The sequence below is a fragment of the Babylonia areolata genome, chromosome 12, assembly GCF_041734735.1.
Source record: "Babylonia areolata isolate BAREFJ2019XMU chromosome 12, ASM4173473v1, whole genome shotgun sequence".
NCBI classification, from domain to species: Eukaryota; Metazoa; Mollusca; class Gastropoda; order Neogastropoda; family Buccinidae; genus Babylonia; species Babylonia areolata.
This window is the reverse complement of record NC_134887.1, coordinates 25,138,964-25,152,791: the sequence shown is the minus strand read 5'-3', so window position 1 is coordinate 25,152,791 and position 13,828 is coordinate 25,138,964. Positions and strand designations below refer to the sequence as shown.

Sequence of the window (13,828 nt, the reverse complement as noted above, 5' to 3'; positions counted from 1 at the left end):
ACATATATATATGTGTCAGGTCAGACAGATATATCTGCTACTTGTCACCTGGATCCCAGTACTACCTATCACAGGGTTGAATTGCTGGTGACTAAACCAGCACCCCCACCAGTCCTCTCAGGAAGATGGTGAGGTGGGTGGCTAGACACCCTGGTTGAAATAAATGACCCATCAAAGGGCGCCTGGAAGGTACCTGCGGCCACCTAGCAAAGGGAGTAAACCCTGACAGAAAATCCGGTGCAGGGCCCCTCAGGCGGTTGGATGGCAAACTTTGTCACTTTCCGGCAGCTCCTGCAGCTATGTTGGCACCAAAATGTAACAGCGTTGCTGTTCCTTTGGATCTGTCAGCGAGGTGGAGAGGGGGGGCAAGCTGCATGGGCAACAGTCTGTCTTCTGTATTACATTGCCCAGGCTTATATCCGTCCATCCATCGACAAACACCTTGCACCTACAACCTGGAGAGGACACTCCAGCTTCACCACTAGCACTAGTGTCAGAACAACACATGAAGCAACATTTACCAGTTATAAGTTAGCGCTCAATTGGCGCAGGGCCGACGCCAGGGGTTGCTTTTGATGGTGGGAGGGACCCTCGCATCCCACTGGACAGCTACTGCCCGCCCAAGCTGGGCAGCCCCCAGCCAATTAGGTGCTGTCCCGCCACGACCTGCCTTCTTCTATGGGTGTATGAAGATTAGGAGAATATATGACAAGCAGGTCATTTATTTCTGCACCAGGCAAAAAGTAAACTTCAAGAAACAGATCAACAATAAAACTGGCCTGTTGGAATGTCCAGACAATGACTACGCCTGGGCTCTCCCAAGATCTGCAAGACATCAGTGACACCAGAAAGATGGCCATCATAAACAGCGAGCTGAAGAGACTAAATGTCGACATTGCCACTCTGCAGGAAACATGGCTGGCTGACTCAGGAACACTAAAGGATTGGGACTACACCTTCTTCTGGCAAGGAAAGAGCTCTGATGCCCCAAGAGAGTACGGAGTAGGCTTTGCAGTCAGGAACAGCCTGCTGAACATGATGGAACCAGGCAGCGATGGTTCAGAACGACTCCTGACTCTCCACCTCAACACCTCTGAAGGCTACGTCACTCTCCTCAGTGCATATGCTCCAACTCTGTCCGCCTCTCCAGACACCAAGGATGAGTTCTACAAAAATCTCGCATCAACAATAAGGAACATCCCCAGGACAGAACAACTTGTTCTCCTGGGCGACTTCAATGCCAGAGAGGGTGCAGACAATGATTCATGGCCCTCCTGTCTTGGTTCCTTTGGAGTGGGGAAAATGAATGAGAACGGACAGCGAATACTTGAGTTTTGTACCTGCCATGAACTGTGCATCACCAACTCCTTCTTCAAGATGAAGCCCCAACACAAAGTCTCCTGGAGGCACCCGCGCTCAAAACATTGGCACCAACTGGATCTGATCCTAGTAAGATGAGCTGCCATCAAAAACCTCTACACTCGCTCTTACCACAGCGCAGACTGTGACACAGACCACTCCCTGGTACGCTGCAAGATCAGACTGCAACCAAAGAAGTTCCACTGCTCAAAGAAACAAGGGAACTCTCACACTGATGTCAATTCAATGCATTGCAGCCCAGAGACTCTGCCACAGAAAGATGGGAAACGCTACAAGACACCATGCACCACATTGCTATCGCCACCTTTGGGAAGAAAACAGCGAAGTCCCATGACTGGTTTGAGGCCAGATCATCAGTGATGAGTCCCAGTATTGAAGCCAAGCATGCTGCACTCACCGAGTACAAACGGTCACCCAGTGAGAAGAACCTGCAAATCCTCAGGGCCGCCAGAAGTAAGGTTCAGCTTAACGCCAGGCGATGTGCAAATGAGTACTGGACAGAGCTCAGTGAAGAGATACAGAATGCTGCTGAAAGAGGCAACATCCAAGGGATGTATAATGGCATCAAGAAAGCACTGGGACCAACACAGAGCAAGACTGCCCCCCTCAAATCCTCCACTGGGAAAGTAATCAATGATCCTAGCCAGCAGATGGAGAGATGGGCGGAATACTACTCCGACCTTTACTCCACAGAAAACATGGTGTCCATCTCAGCCCTTGATGCCATCAAGTGCATGCCGGTTATGGAAGAACTTGACGCAGAGCCAACTGAGGATGAATTCAGCAAGGCCATTAACAGCCTGACATCAGGCAAGGCACCTGGCAGCGACAGAATTCCCCCAGACCTCATTAAACACTGCAAGTCTACTCTTCTGCATCCTCTGCACACAGTCCTCTATCAGTGCTGGAATGAGGGAGCTGTACCGCAGGACATGAGGGACGCCAAGATCATCACCCTGTACAAAAACAAGGGCGAAAGGAGCGACTGCAACAACTACAGAGGCATCTCACTTCTCAGCATTGTAGGCAAAGTCTACGCTTGGGTCCTCCTAATTCACCTGCAGAAACTGGCCTAACGCATTTATCCGGAATCACAGTGCGGTTTCTGAGCAGAGAGATCCACGGTAGACATGATCTTCTCCCTTCGCCAAATCCAGGAGAAGTGCAGAGACCAGAGGATGCCCCTGTATGTCGCATTCATTGACCTCACCAATGCCTTTGACCTAGTCAGCAGAGACGGCCTTTTCAGGGCTCTTCGAAAGATCGGTTGCCCCCCCAAACAGTTTGATTGAGTCCTTCCACTCCAACATGAAAGGGACGGTGCAGTTTAATGGTAACCTCTCCAAGCCCTTCGACGTACGCAGCGGTGTCAAACAAGGCTGTGTCTTTGCCCCCACCCTATTTGGAATCTTCTTTGCTCTTCTGAGGCATGCGTTCAGCACAGCGCAAGAAGGGATCTACCTGCGGACCAGATCAGATGGCAGGCTCTTCAATCTCGCCCGCCTCAGAGCAAGGACAAAAGTTCGCGAAGTCCTCATCAGAGACATGCTCTTTGCCAACGATGCTGCAGTTGTGACCCACACCCAGCGGGACTTGCAGTCACTAATGGACCGCTTCTCCTAGGCCTGCAAAGATTTCGGTCTGACCATCAGTCTCAAGAAGACAAACGTCCTAGGCCAAGACATGCCATCTCCACCAACCATTACCATTGATGACTATGAGCTTGTCATCCATCAATTCACTTACCTTGGGTCCACCATCACCGACAACCTCTCCCTTGACACTGCGATCGACAAGAGGATCGGGAAGGCAACCACAACGCTAGCCTGCCTCACACAAAGAGTGTGGACAAATCCCAAGCTGACCACGAAGACAAAGATGGCTGTATACAACACCTGTGTCCTCAGCACCTTGCTGTATGGCAGTGAGGCATGGACCACACATGCTCGTCAGGAGAAAAGGATCAATACCTTCTACATGAGAAGCCTACGGCACATACTCGGCATCTCCTGGCAAGACAAGGTGACAAACACCTAAATCCTGACTTGTGCTGGCCTCCTGAAAATGTATACCATGCTGAGACAGCATTCACCGCATAGAAGATGGTCACATCCCAAAAGACATCCTTTATGGAGAGCTCGCCACGGGGCAGAGAAGCATTGGCTGTCCACAGCTGAGATACAAAGACGTTTGCAAACGTCACATGAAGGCGCTTGAGATCAACACTGAGTCCAGGGAGGGCCTTGCAGATGACCGCAACAGATGGAGAAGCACTCTCAAGAATCAGCTACGGATTGGTGAGGACAAATTGTCAGCTGCTGCAGCAGAAAAACGAGCTCGCAGAAAAGGGACAGCAGCCAACAGACCAGCATCAGCTTATACATGTGACCGCTGCGACAGAGACTCTCTCTTGCATCGGTCTCTACAGTCACAGGCGATGCTGCTTGGTCCAAGCTGACAGCCCAATTAGACATTAGGTCGGATATACTCTATCCATGGTCAGCCATAACTGAAGGAGGCCTAATAATATATATATATATATAAAAGAATGGATGCAAAGCTGATAAACTCATCTCAACATTCAATGGACCTCAGAAGTTATCAATTTTCCGATTTCAATCTGTGGTGAACGCTCTTGACTTGCCATCATTGATAAACTCTTTGTTGTCAGAAAGACACAAAGGAATAACTGACTGGAAAATCTGGTTGGATAGTGTCTCAAATCTATTTTGAGGATACTGAAGACAGAACTTTCCTGGTGCTTTGATGATTTTGTGGTTCTGTTGATTTTATCAGGAAGAAAAATGTCCATAGTTAGGCTAGTGATGAATGTGACACATGGGATTTAAAGAAATGCCAGTTTTTCATTTATATTCAAAGCTTGAAAACACAAATGTTATAACTGCAATAACCTTGCTACCATACCAACCTTTGTTGGCTTTGTTGTTGAGTAAATCTGTATTGAACACTCACATCAAGTGCGACACCAACAATGTCGAAAAATAAGCTTCAATGTCCAGTGTGATAAAATTTATGTCTGTGACCATGTTGGGTTTCAAAGACATTAAGGTAAGGTTTGGCTTTTTGCTGGTGTGTTCAGAGGCATGAACTGTATGAAGTGAACTTAATCAGTTAAAACTTTTTGTGTTTCAACTGAGGCACAACAGAATCAGGATTCACTTTCTCACTTTCCCTCTGCTGTTTCTTTCTTTTTCTTGCAATATTTTCCATTTTACTTTGCATGTTTTCACCCAAACTACTTTTTTTTTTTAATTCTTTTTTCAATACAATTTTTACCAAATATAGATGTATTCAAAATATGCACCACATAAACAATCAATCATCACACCAGAACATGTTTTCCTGTATAAATCATTCACTGAAGTGACTGACCCCCACTGACAACAAGCACTGAAGAATGACCCATATAATGTCTGCTGGTGTTGAGGATTTCAGGCACAACACAGGACAACCTGCAAAAGGACAGGAAAGCCCTCCTCCAATGGCCACCACATGCATTACCGCAATACAGTATTTACACAAGCAGTGTGTTACACCAACAATCTCTCAAGAGGTTACAAATGCCAAAGATGCATGGATACTGGAACAAGAAAAAACATGCAAGAATGTGCCACATATGACTTACAAAGATTCCTTTTCACTTTTTCTTTTTCGATGTGTGTAGACCTACGACCTGCAGGTTGTGAGGCCTGATGGTGGGTGGTGATAGGAAGGTCATGACTGTTGCAGTCATACACCACCTGCTCCCCTGTCTCTAGAATTAGACATTCTTTCACGCCGGGGGACAGCATACGACACACCCTGTAGTTGTCAACATTTAATGGGTACTCTGCTCTGGGGGATGCCCTGTGTTCTGTGCCATGCTCTTTCATACTGTTGCCCTGTTGCATACTTCTCATTTCTCCTGCAACAACCGTGGCAGTGCTTTTGTGTAACAAAGCCTATCAGGGTAAAGGAAATTGCTGCCTTATCACAGCTTATGGGTGGTCTCCTCAATGGCTATCAGACGCATTTATTTTTTTCATTTCCTTGCTTTTAGGCCTGAGGTTCTCGGTCAATACAATTTATGAAAAATGAAAACAATCACAGTGAAACAGATTCATCACTTCATATGAACCTGGGACCTGCCAGAGAGAAGACAGATAAAAATTATTATGTGTAATATTTTGAAGACAGATAAAAATTATAATGTCTAATATTTTGAAGAATTTTGAAGACAGATAAAAATTATAATGTCTAATATTTTGAAGACTGATAAAAATTATAATGTCTAATATTTTGGCAAGCATGGTTTGCTGAAATAAAGAATGGGGAATAAATCAGAACAAAATGTTCAGTTGGTATCAACACAATAATCAAGTTGTCAGTCACTGAATGACATTATTTTTTGTAATCTGCCTGAAAAGGGTCCCATTTGAGAGGGCATCAACCCTTTACCACAGAAAAAGATTGAGAGCCCTAGACACCCCCTTCTCACTCCATTGATGGCGGTGTCTCTGGTACAAGTTGAAAACAATTCAAAGTCAATATAAATGCTAGCTGTATCATTGTCTATCTATAAAGCTTTCTGATCAAAGAATTTGAATTATGAATATATTACTCCTTGGTCGACTGACTGAATCAGTGCCATGTTCTTCAGTTTGCTTAGAATGAACTAAAACCTTTCAATATACATCACAGACCTTATTCTTTTGACTGCAGAGACCAGCGATCATTTATACATTCAATAAAATATTGTTGTGTTTGAAAGGAGGAAAACGTTATAAGTTTAGTTTGTCCACAATGTAATGTGATACTTTCTGAATTCAAACACATACGTACACACACACAGACACACAGAAACACACACACACACACACTATCCATGCAGTTTGGTGTACAGTCGGTTTTAAATTAGGGCAGTTAAAGGTAAAAATCATCACTACTACTGTAATTCAACTGAAATTCAAAAGATAAAACATGTACCAGTCTTTGTCTCTTTGGCATTGTTGCAGATGTAGCAAATTGTCATACAGACTGCACAGACAATGACTGCCATGTTGTATTCCAATCAACAATCTTTTCTTGAATTAGCACAGGTTACATGATTTAGTAGGCCAAGCGACAGAAATACTCAGTGATGAAAAAATTCTACCAGTTTTAGTCCAATAGTAATATTCTTAAGTTTTGGAAGCTCAGGAATTTCATTATTTCTATTTTACTTACTCTAGTCTACTTTCTTCCAAAACCTTCTGAATTATATGAATATATGTGAAAAAAAAGTTGATTCTTATGTAAAAAAATAAAAATTTAAAAAAAAAAAAAAAAAAAAAAAAAAATATATATATATATATATATATACCCATCACATAATATCTGAATACATCTTCATCTATCTCTTTTCAACGAACTAGCTCAGCAGCTGCACGCTGATCATGTTGTTAAAACTTGTGGTGATGCTGAACAAGTATGGTTAAGCATAAATAATTTTCAATTAAAGTTCTATAGTTATACAGAAAAATGTATTATCTGTGAGTGCAGATTAATGTGTGTGTAGTTAATCTGTACAAAAATGCAGTACTCAATCTGTACACAAATGTTTCTAATTAAGAGTATTGCTGTGATGAAAAAGGAAGACTAGGGTACAGAACTGTGATCTTACCTTGTGAGTGAGGGGAAGAAGGTGCTGACTGACTATGATCACTAGAGTACTGGTACATTTGCTGTGATTCTCCCTGCAGTTCCCTCTCTCCTTCACAGGCCTGCAGTTCACCATCAGAACCTGTCTCAACATCCTTCATGTCTCCATAAACCTCAGGAATTTTCTCTGAGTCTGACATCAGTTTTTCAATGTCTTGTTCCCTATCAATATCAGCATCACTGAGAGAAAGTGAAGCATTGTCCAGAGAAGAACCAGCCATGGCCAAACCATCGTGGCCCTGGTTCTCATTGTTGATATCTACCTTATCAAGTTCTCCAATGTCAGCTTTTGTGTCAGTTTCCTGCTCATCTCTGGCATTTTCCCCATGTGTGTCTGCTTCTGCCTTCATGACCCTGTCCAGCACAAGATGAACAAGGTCCTGAGCCACCATGTGAACACCCTCTCTGTCACCACTGGCACCTTCCAAGTCATCCACTGTGTTCACATCCACCGGCTCATGACCAAGTTGGAAATGGGCTTCTTTTGTTTGATCTTCATCAATATCCTTGCCATCTTTGCTCCCAACTTCTTCATCTTGGTCAGTGCCATGACCATTATCAAGTAAAGCTGCGGTGGCATCCAAAGGAGGAGCATTTCCTGCAAGGCTGTCTTGACTTTCACGACTGCCTTCACTGTCAGCACCGTCTTCATCAGCGCTATTGTCTGCACTTTCTGAGTTGAGATTATCACTGTCCCTTTTGTCTTCTGTTATTTCTGGGGTTGGGGCTGGTTCAGAACCAGACAACTCTATTTTCCCATTTTCTCTTTCCAATTCATCTGAAATATGTTCAGCCTCTGCCATGTTCTGCTGATCATCTTCTGGAGGCTTGTTTTCACTGTCTGGTCCCCCTTCACCCACTGGCTGTGCTTCTGACTCAACAGCTATTTTGTTAGTATGAGCATCTGGCGCATGAGTTCTCACTTCTTTTTCATCATCACTGCTCCATTCTATGTTTATCTGATCCTGGTGACTCACATCGTCATGCTTACCACTCGCACCACTGACATTTTCTGGGCCCCCCTCTGAGGCAAAGAAAGCCTCAACCACAGAATCCACAGTGACAGGACTCCTGTCCCCTTCCTCCTTGACTTGGACTTGCAGCTCCTGTGGTTCTCCATTCTCTTCTTTCTTGGCCTCTGCCTCTTCTGTCACCTGCCTCCTGTCTGCTTCATCCGCCATTCTGCAACATTTCAATATGTCCTTTACTTCTTCAGCCATTCTGAAATATGAAAATGTGTTCCTTACTTCATCAGCAAGTCCAAAACATGTTAGTGTATTCTTTACTTTAGTGTGTTCCTTACTGAAATATGTCGATGTTGACTTCACTTCATGAACCATTCTGAAACATGTCAACCTGTTCTTTACTTCATCAGCCATTCTGAAACATGTCAATGTTGTCTTTATTTCATCACTTGTTCAAAAAATGTCAATGTGTTCTTTACTTCATAAGCCATTCTGGAACACTTCAATGTGTTTTGTTGTTGTCGTTGATTTATATTTTACTTCATCAGCCATTCTGAAAGTGAATCATAAGAGCAATAATAATGAACACTTACTCAGCATTTTTCCTCAAAATGAGATAAGGAAAAAATGCTTAAATGTACAAAACTCTACTTACATACTGCAGACATCATGACACCACTTGTCCAAATCACTTTGCTCACACAAACATGCACATAAGCAAAACATTCATAGCATAGGTAAAACTCAAGTTTGGAACTGTAGCTGACAAAGATATCAGTACTACTCAAGGGTCTTCAGAGAAGATTTGAAAGAGGCTGTGGAAATGGACTGCCTGTTTTTACTTGAAAAGTTTAATGTTAAATGGTACAGTGTTCCAGATGGCTGGACCCTGGAAGGAAAGGGTACTTTATAGTTTAACCATAGGGTTTTGTTCTGAAGGATGGAACATAAAAAATGTGATCATCAGTAGATTCAGGGATGTAAGAAGGACTGAATCAAATAAGCGTACTAAAGTGGGAGGTGAGGGTGCAAAAGCCCCTGGTGTGATGGAAAGGTGACATCTCACTCATTTTTTAAATGGCATAGAATTACACAAATGTAAGAACAGTTTTTCCTACCCTAAACCTAAAATCTGGTATATTACAAAACATATTTTCTGCTCTTAATACTAACAGAGATGAATCTTTGGTACTTCGGCTAAATATCCCTGACCTAAATAACAAATACTAACTGCAGCCAGCCATCAAGCATATCACCACATATCTGCTGTCACAATTTAAGCACACGAAAAAAGTTGTCAAATGTTGCTGTTTTGTTGCATAAAGTAAAGAATGGCCCAAGTGGTTAAAAATATAAATATAACAGTAAATGCAGTTTGCATATAATTAGGCTTCATTTGCTATTTTTTGTGCCCATCCCAGAGGTGCAATATTATTTTAAACAAGATGACTGGAAAGAACTGAATTTTTCCTATTTTATACCTAATTTGGTGTCAACTAACAAAGTATTTGCAGAGAAAATGTCAATGTTAAAGTTTACCACGGACACACACACACACACACACACACAGACACACACACACACAGACAACCGAACACCGGGTTAAAACATAGACTCACTTTGTTTACACAAGTGAGTCAAAAATGGGTGGTGCTGTTGTGTATTGACGCGCTCTCCCTGGGGAGAGCAGCCCAAATTTCACACAGAGAAATCTGTTGTGATAAAAAGAAATACAAATACAAATACACATAATGGATATCACCTGTAGTATACAGGTTTTGCCTCATATATATGCAAAGAAAGTGTCTCAAACTTTGACAAGCAGGACAACAGTCCAATGAGCAAATTTACACCTGTCAGCAGTCTGTGAAACTGATTATGGATAGGGATGATCATGGAGATAGATTTCAAATCAGATGATTTGTTAGATCATGAAGGTGATGGCAGAGTAACAAAATTGACAGCAACATTTACACTAATTGAATCTAGTTATTGAATTAGACAAAAGTGAAAACTGAGTAACTGTGACATTGAGCAAGCCACATTATGTACCTGTGATGCAGGAAGTGGGAGTAGGAGAGGGTGTAATCCCTGATTTTGCATGAAACCCAGGATTGAAAGTGTGAAGAACAGGAAACAATTTTGATTTTTTCACACTTTATGTCAGTCACTAATCAGATGATCGTGTTGTTTGTAGAAGAGGCAAACCAGTGTGCACAGCAGACACTTCAGCTGGCCCAGTTGCAACCTGGCATCACTACTAGCTCTTTGGTGTCACAAAGTTTGACTCCTCAGTTTATGAGTACTGTAAACTATCTTGTAAACACTCAGTATCTTGGAAATGCCCACCCCCCACTGTACGTTAAAAAAAAACAACACCTCTGCATTGGGAAAAATACCCTGGAAACACACACAGGCAGTTTGAAAAAAATAAATTAAAAAAATAATAATAATAATAATGCTAAACCCGTTTTCTATTTGTAATAGTGTTCCTTTACTGTGCAGTAGATTTAGATCTTCAGATAAAGAATAGAAGGTCTACATAACTATATAAAAATGTTATGTCATTGCAAAAACAAATGTGATCCTGATATCACTCCATCATGCAGTGTCTTGTTTCAGTAGCTAGTGTTTAGTTTGAACTGTTTGCAAAGAATGATAGGTCTGTCCTTGGACAATTGTTTACTCAGTAAATATAACATTATGCCATGTGATGAAACCATATCTCAAGTAGTTGAATTCAAACTCTTTGCACTGGGTTATCCTACTGATATACTGAGTTTAATGAGAGACTTTTCATGTATCCAGTACTTTATGGAAAAACTACAAAAGGTATTGGGCTCCACAGAGGGGAAAGTACCACATCCCTATCTTCGAGGTGAAAAATTTGCAAAGAGGGGGTGAGCACTTACATGGTCGTTTATAATATGACTGACTTTCTATGCTGACTGAACCACATTTGTCACTGCTGGGACAGTTAATGACTTATTCATTTACCTGTCTGTATGACAATGAGATGTGCTTGTTCTCATATGCTTTTGTTTTGTCTTCATTTTCATTTACAGATCTATATAAACTGACAAGCATGTCATTTCCAGCCATATGTTAAAAAAAAAAAATTCCTTGCCACTGTCAATCTGCAGAGATGTACAAAAATGGTAATTTTTTCTTTGAAATGCCTGAACAGTTCTCTGCAATCACACTAATTAGAAATTAAGTCAATTCAGAATCTTTATTCATTTCCTTTAGAAAATGTTGTTGGTTTTTTGTTGTTGTTCTTTTTTTCTCTTTCATTTATCTACATCTCTTATTAGTTTTCATGCAATTTTTTTTTCACAGAGTCTTCAAATTCTGTGGCAAAGGGAGAGCACTTATTTACTTTTTTTGGGAGGTTGTGAAGGGGGGTATTGGGGGGACTGGGGGGGGGGGGGAAGATACTGAATGGATTAACATAAAACTATTAAAAGGTCAATCATATACTCCTCCCCACACTCACCAGTATTTTCTTCCCCTCCACTAGACTTTAAGACGTGGTCTGGATGCTAGTCATTCGGATAAGATGACAAACTGAGGTCCCATGTGCAGCATACTCTTATCACAGTAAAAGAGTCTACAGCAACAAAAGTGTTCTCCAAGGCAAAATTCCATAGAAAAATCCATTTTTGTAGGAAAACAAATACACTTGCAGGCTGGGAAAAAAAGAAAAAGGTGGCACTCTCATTGTGCCAACATGCTATCCATGGGGAGAGCAACCTGAATTTCACAGAGAAATCTGTTGAGACAAAAAGATAAATTATTCAATTCAATACAATACAATGTACAGAAACTAAGGAGTAAAGCTTTGTGATACCAAATTCACTTCTACAAAGCCACTCCTCTCCTTCCCCATCCCCTACCACACTGCACCTCTCACTGTCACTACCACTTACTAAATTCTGCTGTTTAGTGTTTGCTTTAATAGTTTGTCTAAACAAGTATTGCATATTACAGTAAGTTTTGTCAATGTTGTTGTTATAACCTTATGTTGTAATGATTTATTAGACAAGATAGATATCTTCATCGTCAACCCTACCCATAATCATTTGAACAGCCTGCACGTGGTGTGAGTACACTTACTGGGACCACTGTCTCTGCATGTTAATGTTTCTTGTGCCTTTTTTGCATCAGAGGAAAACTCCCTTTCCTCATGCCTTCCATGTGGTCAAGTTAACAAATCATTATTGAGAATACAGGGTTCTTCCTCCAACTGTATGCTCAATCAAATAGCATTTCTATATCACACTATTCACAGATATATCAAACTCAAAGCCAATTATTCAGTCTTTTTATGCCCACTGAACCAATCTCAGATGAGGAACAATCTGAAGAGATGTGTATCATTAGTGGGCAGCTTTTTGGCACTGGGAAGCACTTTCTCTGTGATGTCAGTTGACAACTTCTTGGCATGGAATGGTTTACTTAATATGACTGTCAACATGTAATACATGTGAATGATATGCGTTTACATCATACAAAACATAGCAATAAACAAATGTATATGATTTGCTCAAAGATAAATATGCTCGCTCACCCAGGATTGATTTTGTTTTGTGTGTCTGTTCAAAGGTATTCATTTTGCAAAAATTACACAGTGCTGCACAGTTTTAGGGTTCAAAGCTGTGCACTAAGTGTAGCACTGCCAAAATCTATCAAAATTTGATCATGACTATCATTCTTTGAATCTCTGATGTGTTTTTTCCCTCATTCTTCTGCACCCTGAGTTCCATTAACATGGTGTCTGCACTAATTGGTAAGTTACTTCTACTTCACTACATCATTGGTTTTTCTCCCGCTATAAACTGCATGAGTAAAAGTAAGCAATATTATCATCTTCTTTTTGTATTTGTTAATTTTTTCTGTCACATATTCTCAGTTTATCAAAATACCGCCTGAGCGCGAAGAGACTGAAAAGGAGCAGGAAGGGGCAGAGCTAAGAACAGTCAAAGAAAAAGGGAAAGCAGAAAGGGGGAAAGGGGAAAGGACAGTGAGCCAGTTTTTGAAGACTCTGTCAATGGAGCAGGAGAGCAATTTTTTCTCTGCCTTAGTAAGTTAGTTGTGAAGAAGACAGACAGAGAAGAGAGAGTCAAGGAAGAAATGCAGGGTGTTGAGAATTTGGTCAGAAATATCTGCCCTGACTTCTTCTTCTTCTGCGTTCGTGGGCTGCAACTCCAACGTTCACCCGTATATACATGAGTGGGCTTTTCTTTCTATCAAATTACCTGAGCACTTATACAAATCCACATAAAACTCAAGTGGTAAAATCAAATGTACACATTCTTAAAGCACTTCCACAAAACTAACGCTTCCACAGAGAGAGACAGAGAGAGAGAGAGGGGGGGGGGGGGGGGGGGGAATGAGATTGCGTCTACCTTGCCTCTTTCAGACTTGTGCATGAAACTACCATGTATGTGATTTGTAAGTTGCATGGCCTTGAAAATGTTTGAGCATGACAATGGTAAGAAGACAGATTACAAGGGGGGGGGGGGGGGGGGGGGGAGAGAAGAAAGACAGAACAGAGAGATGAGAGAAGATTATTAAAAAAAAAAATAAAAAAAAGAAAGAGAAAGAAAATACAACAGAAAGGAGAAAAATGATAATGGAAGGAACAAAACGAAACAACAACAAACAAACAAACAAACAAAAAAACAAAAAAAAAAGAGACAGAAAAAAAGGGAAAAAAGCGGGAAACAGCCTTCCAGTTCCAAGGATGCTAAGAGAATCCTGCTCATTTGCAGAAATTTTAC

At 41.5% G+C, this 13,828-nt stretch overlaps 1 protein-coding gene across 2 annotated transcripts in view; it reads right to left on the bottom strand.

The window, feature by feature from the left end:
* The window catches only part of LOC143288470 (uncharacterized), an 83,098-nt gene that overhangs the window by 68,039 nt on the left and 1,231 nt on the right, over positions 1-13,828 (bottom strand). Inside the window, exons 2-3 of one of the 2 annotated variants that reach the window (XM_076596993.1) lie at positions 7,043-8,262; positions 5,027-5,305 (exon numbers count right to left, since the gene is read on the bottom strand). In XM_076596993.1, coding sequence (XP_076453108.1) covers positions 5,027-5,305; positions 7,043-8,261 — 1,498 coding nt within the window. In that variant the 5' untranslated portion in view covers position 8,262. The remainder of the gene's footprint in view (positions 1-5,026; positions 5,306-7,042; positions 8,263-13,828) is intronic. The other variant, XM_076596994.1, reaches the window with a different exon arrangement.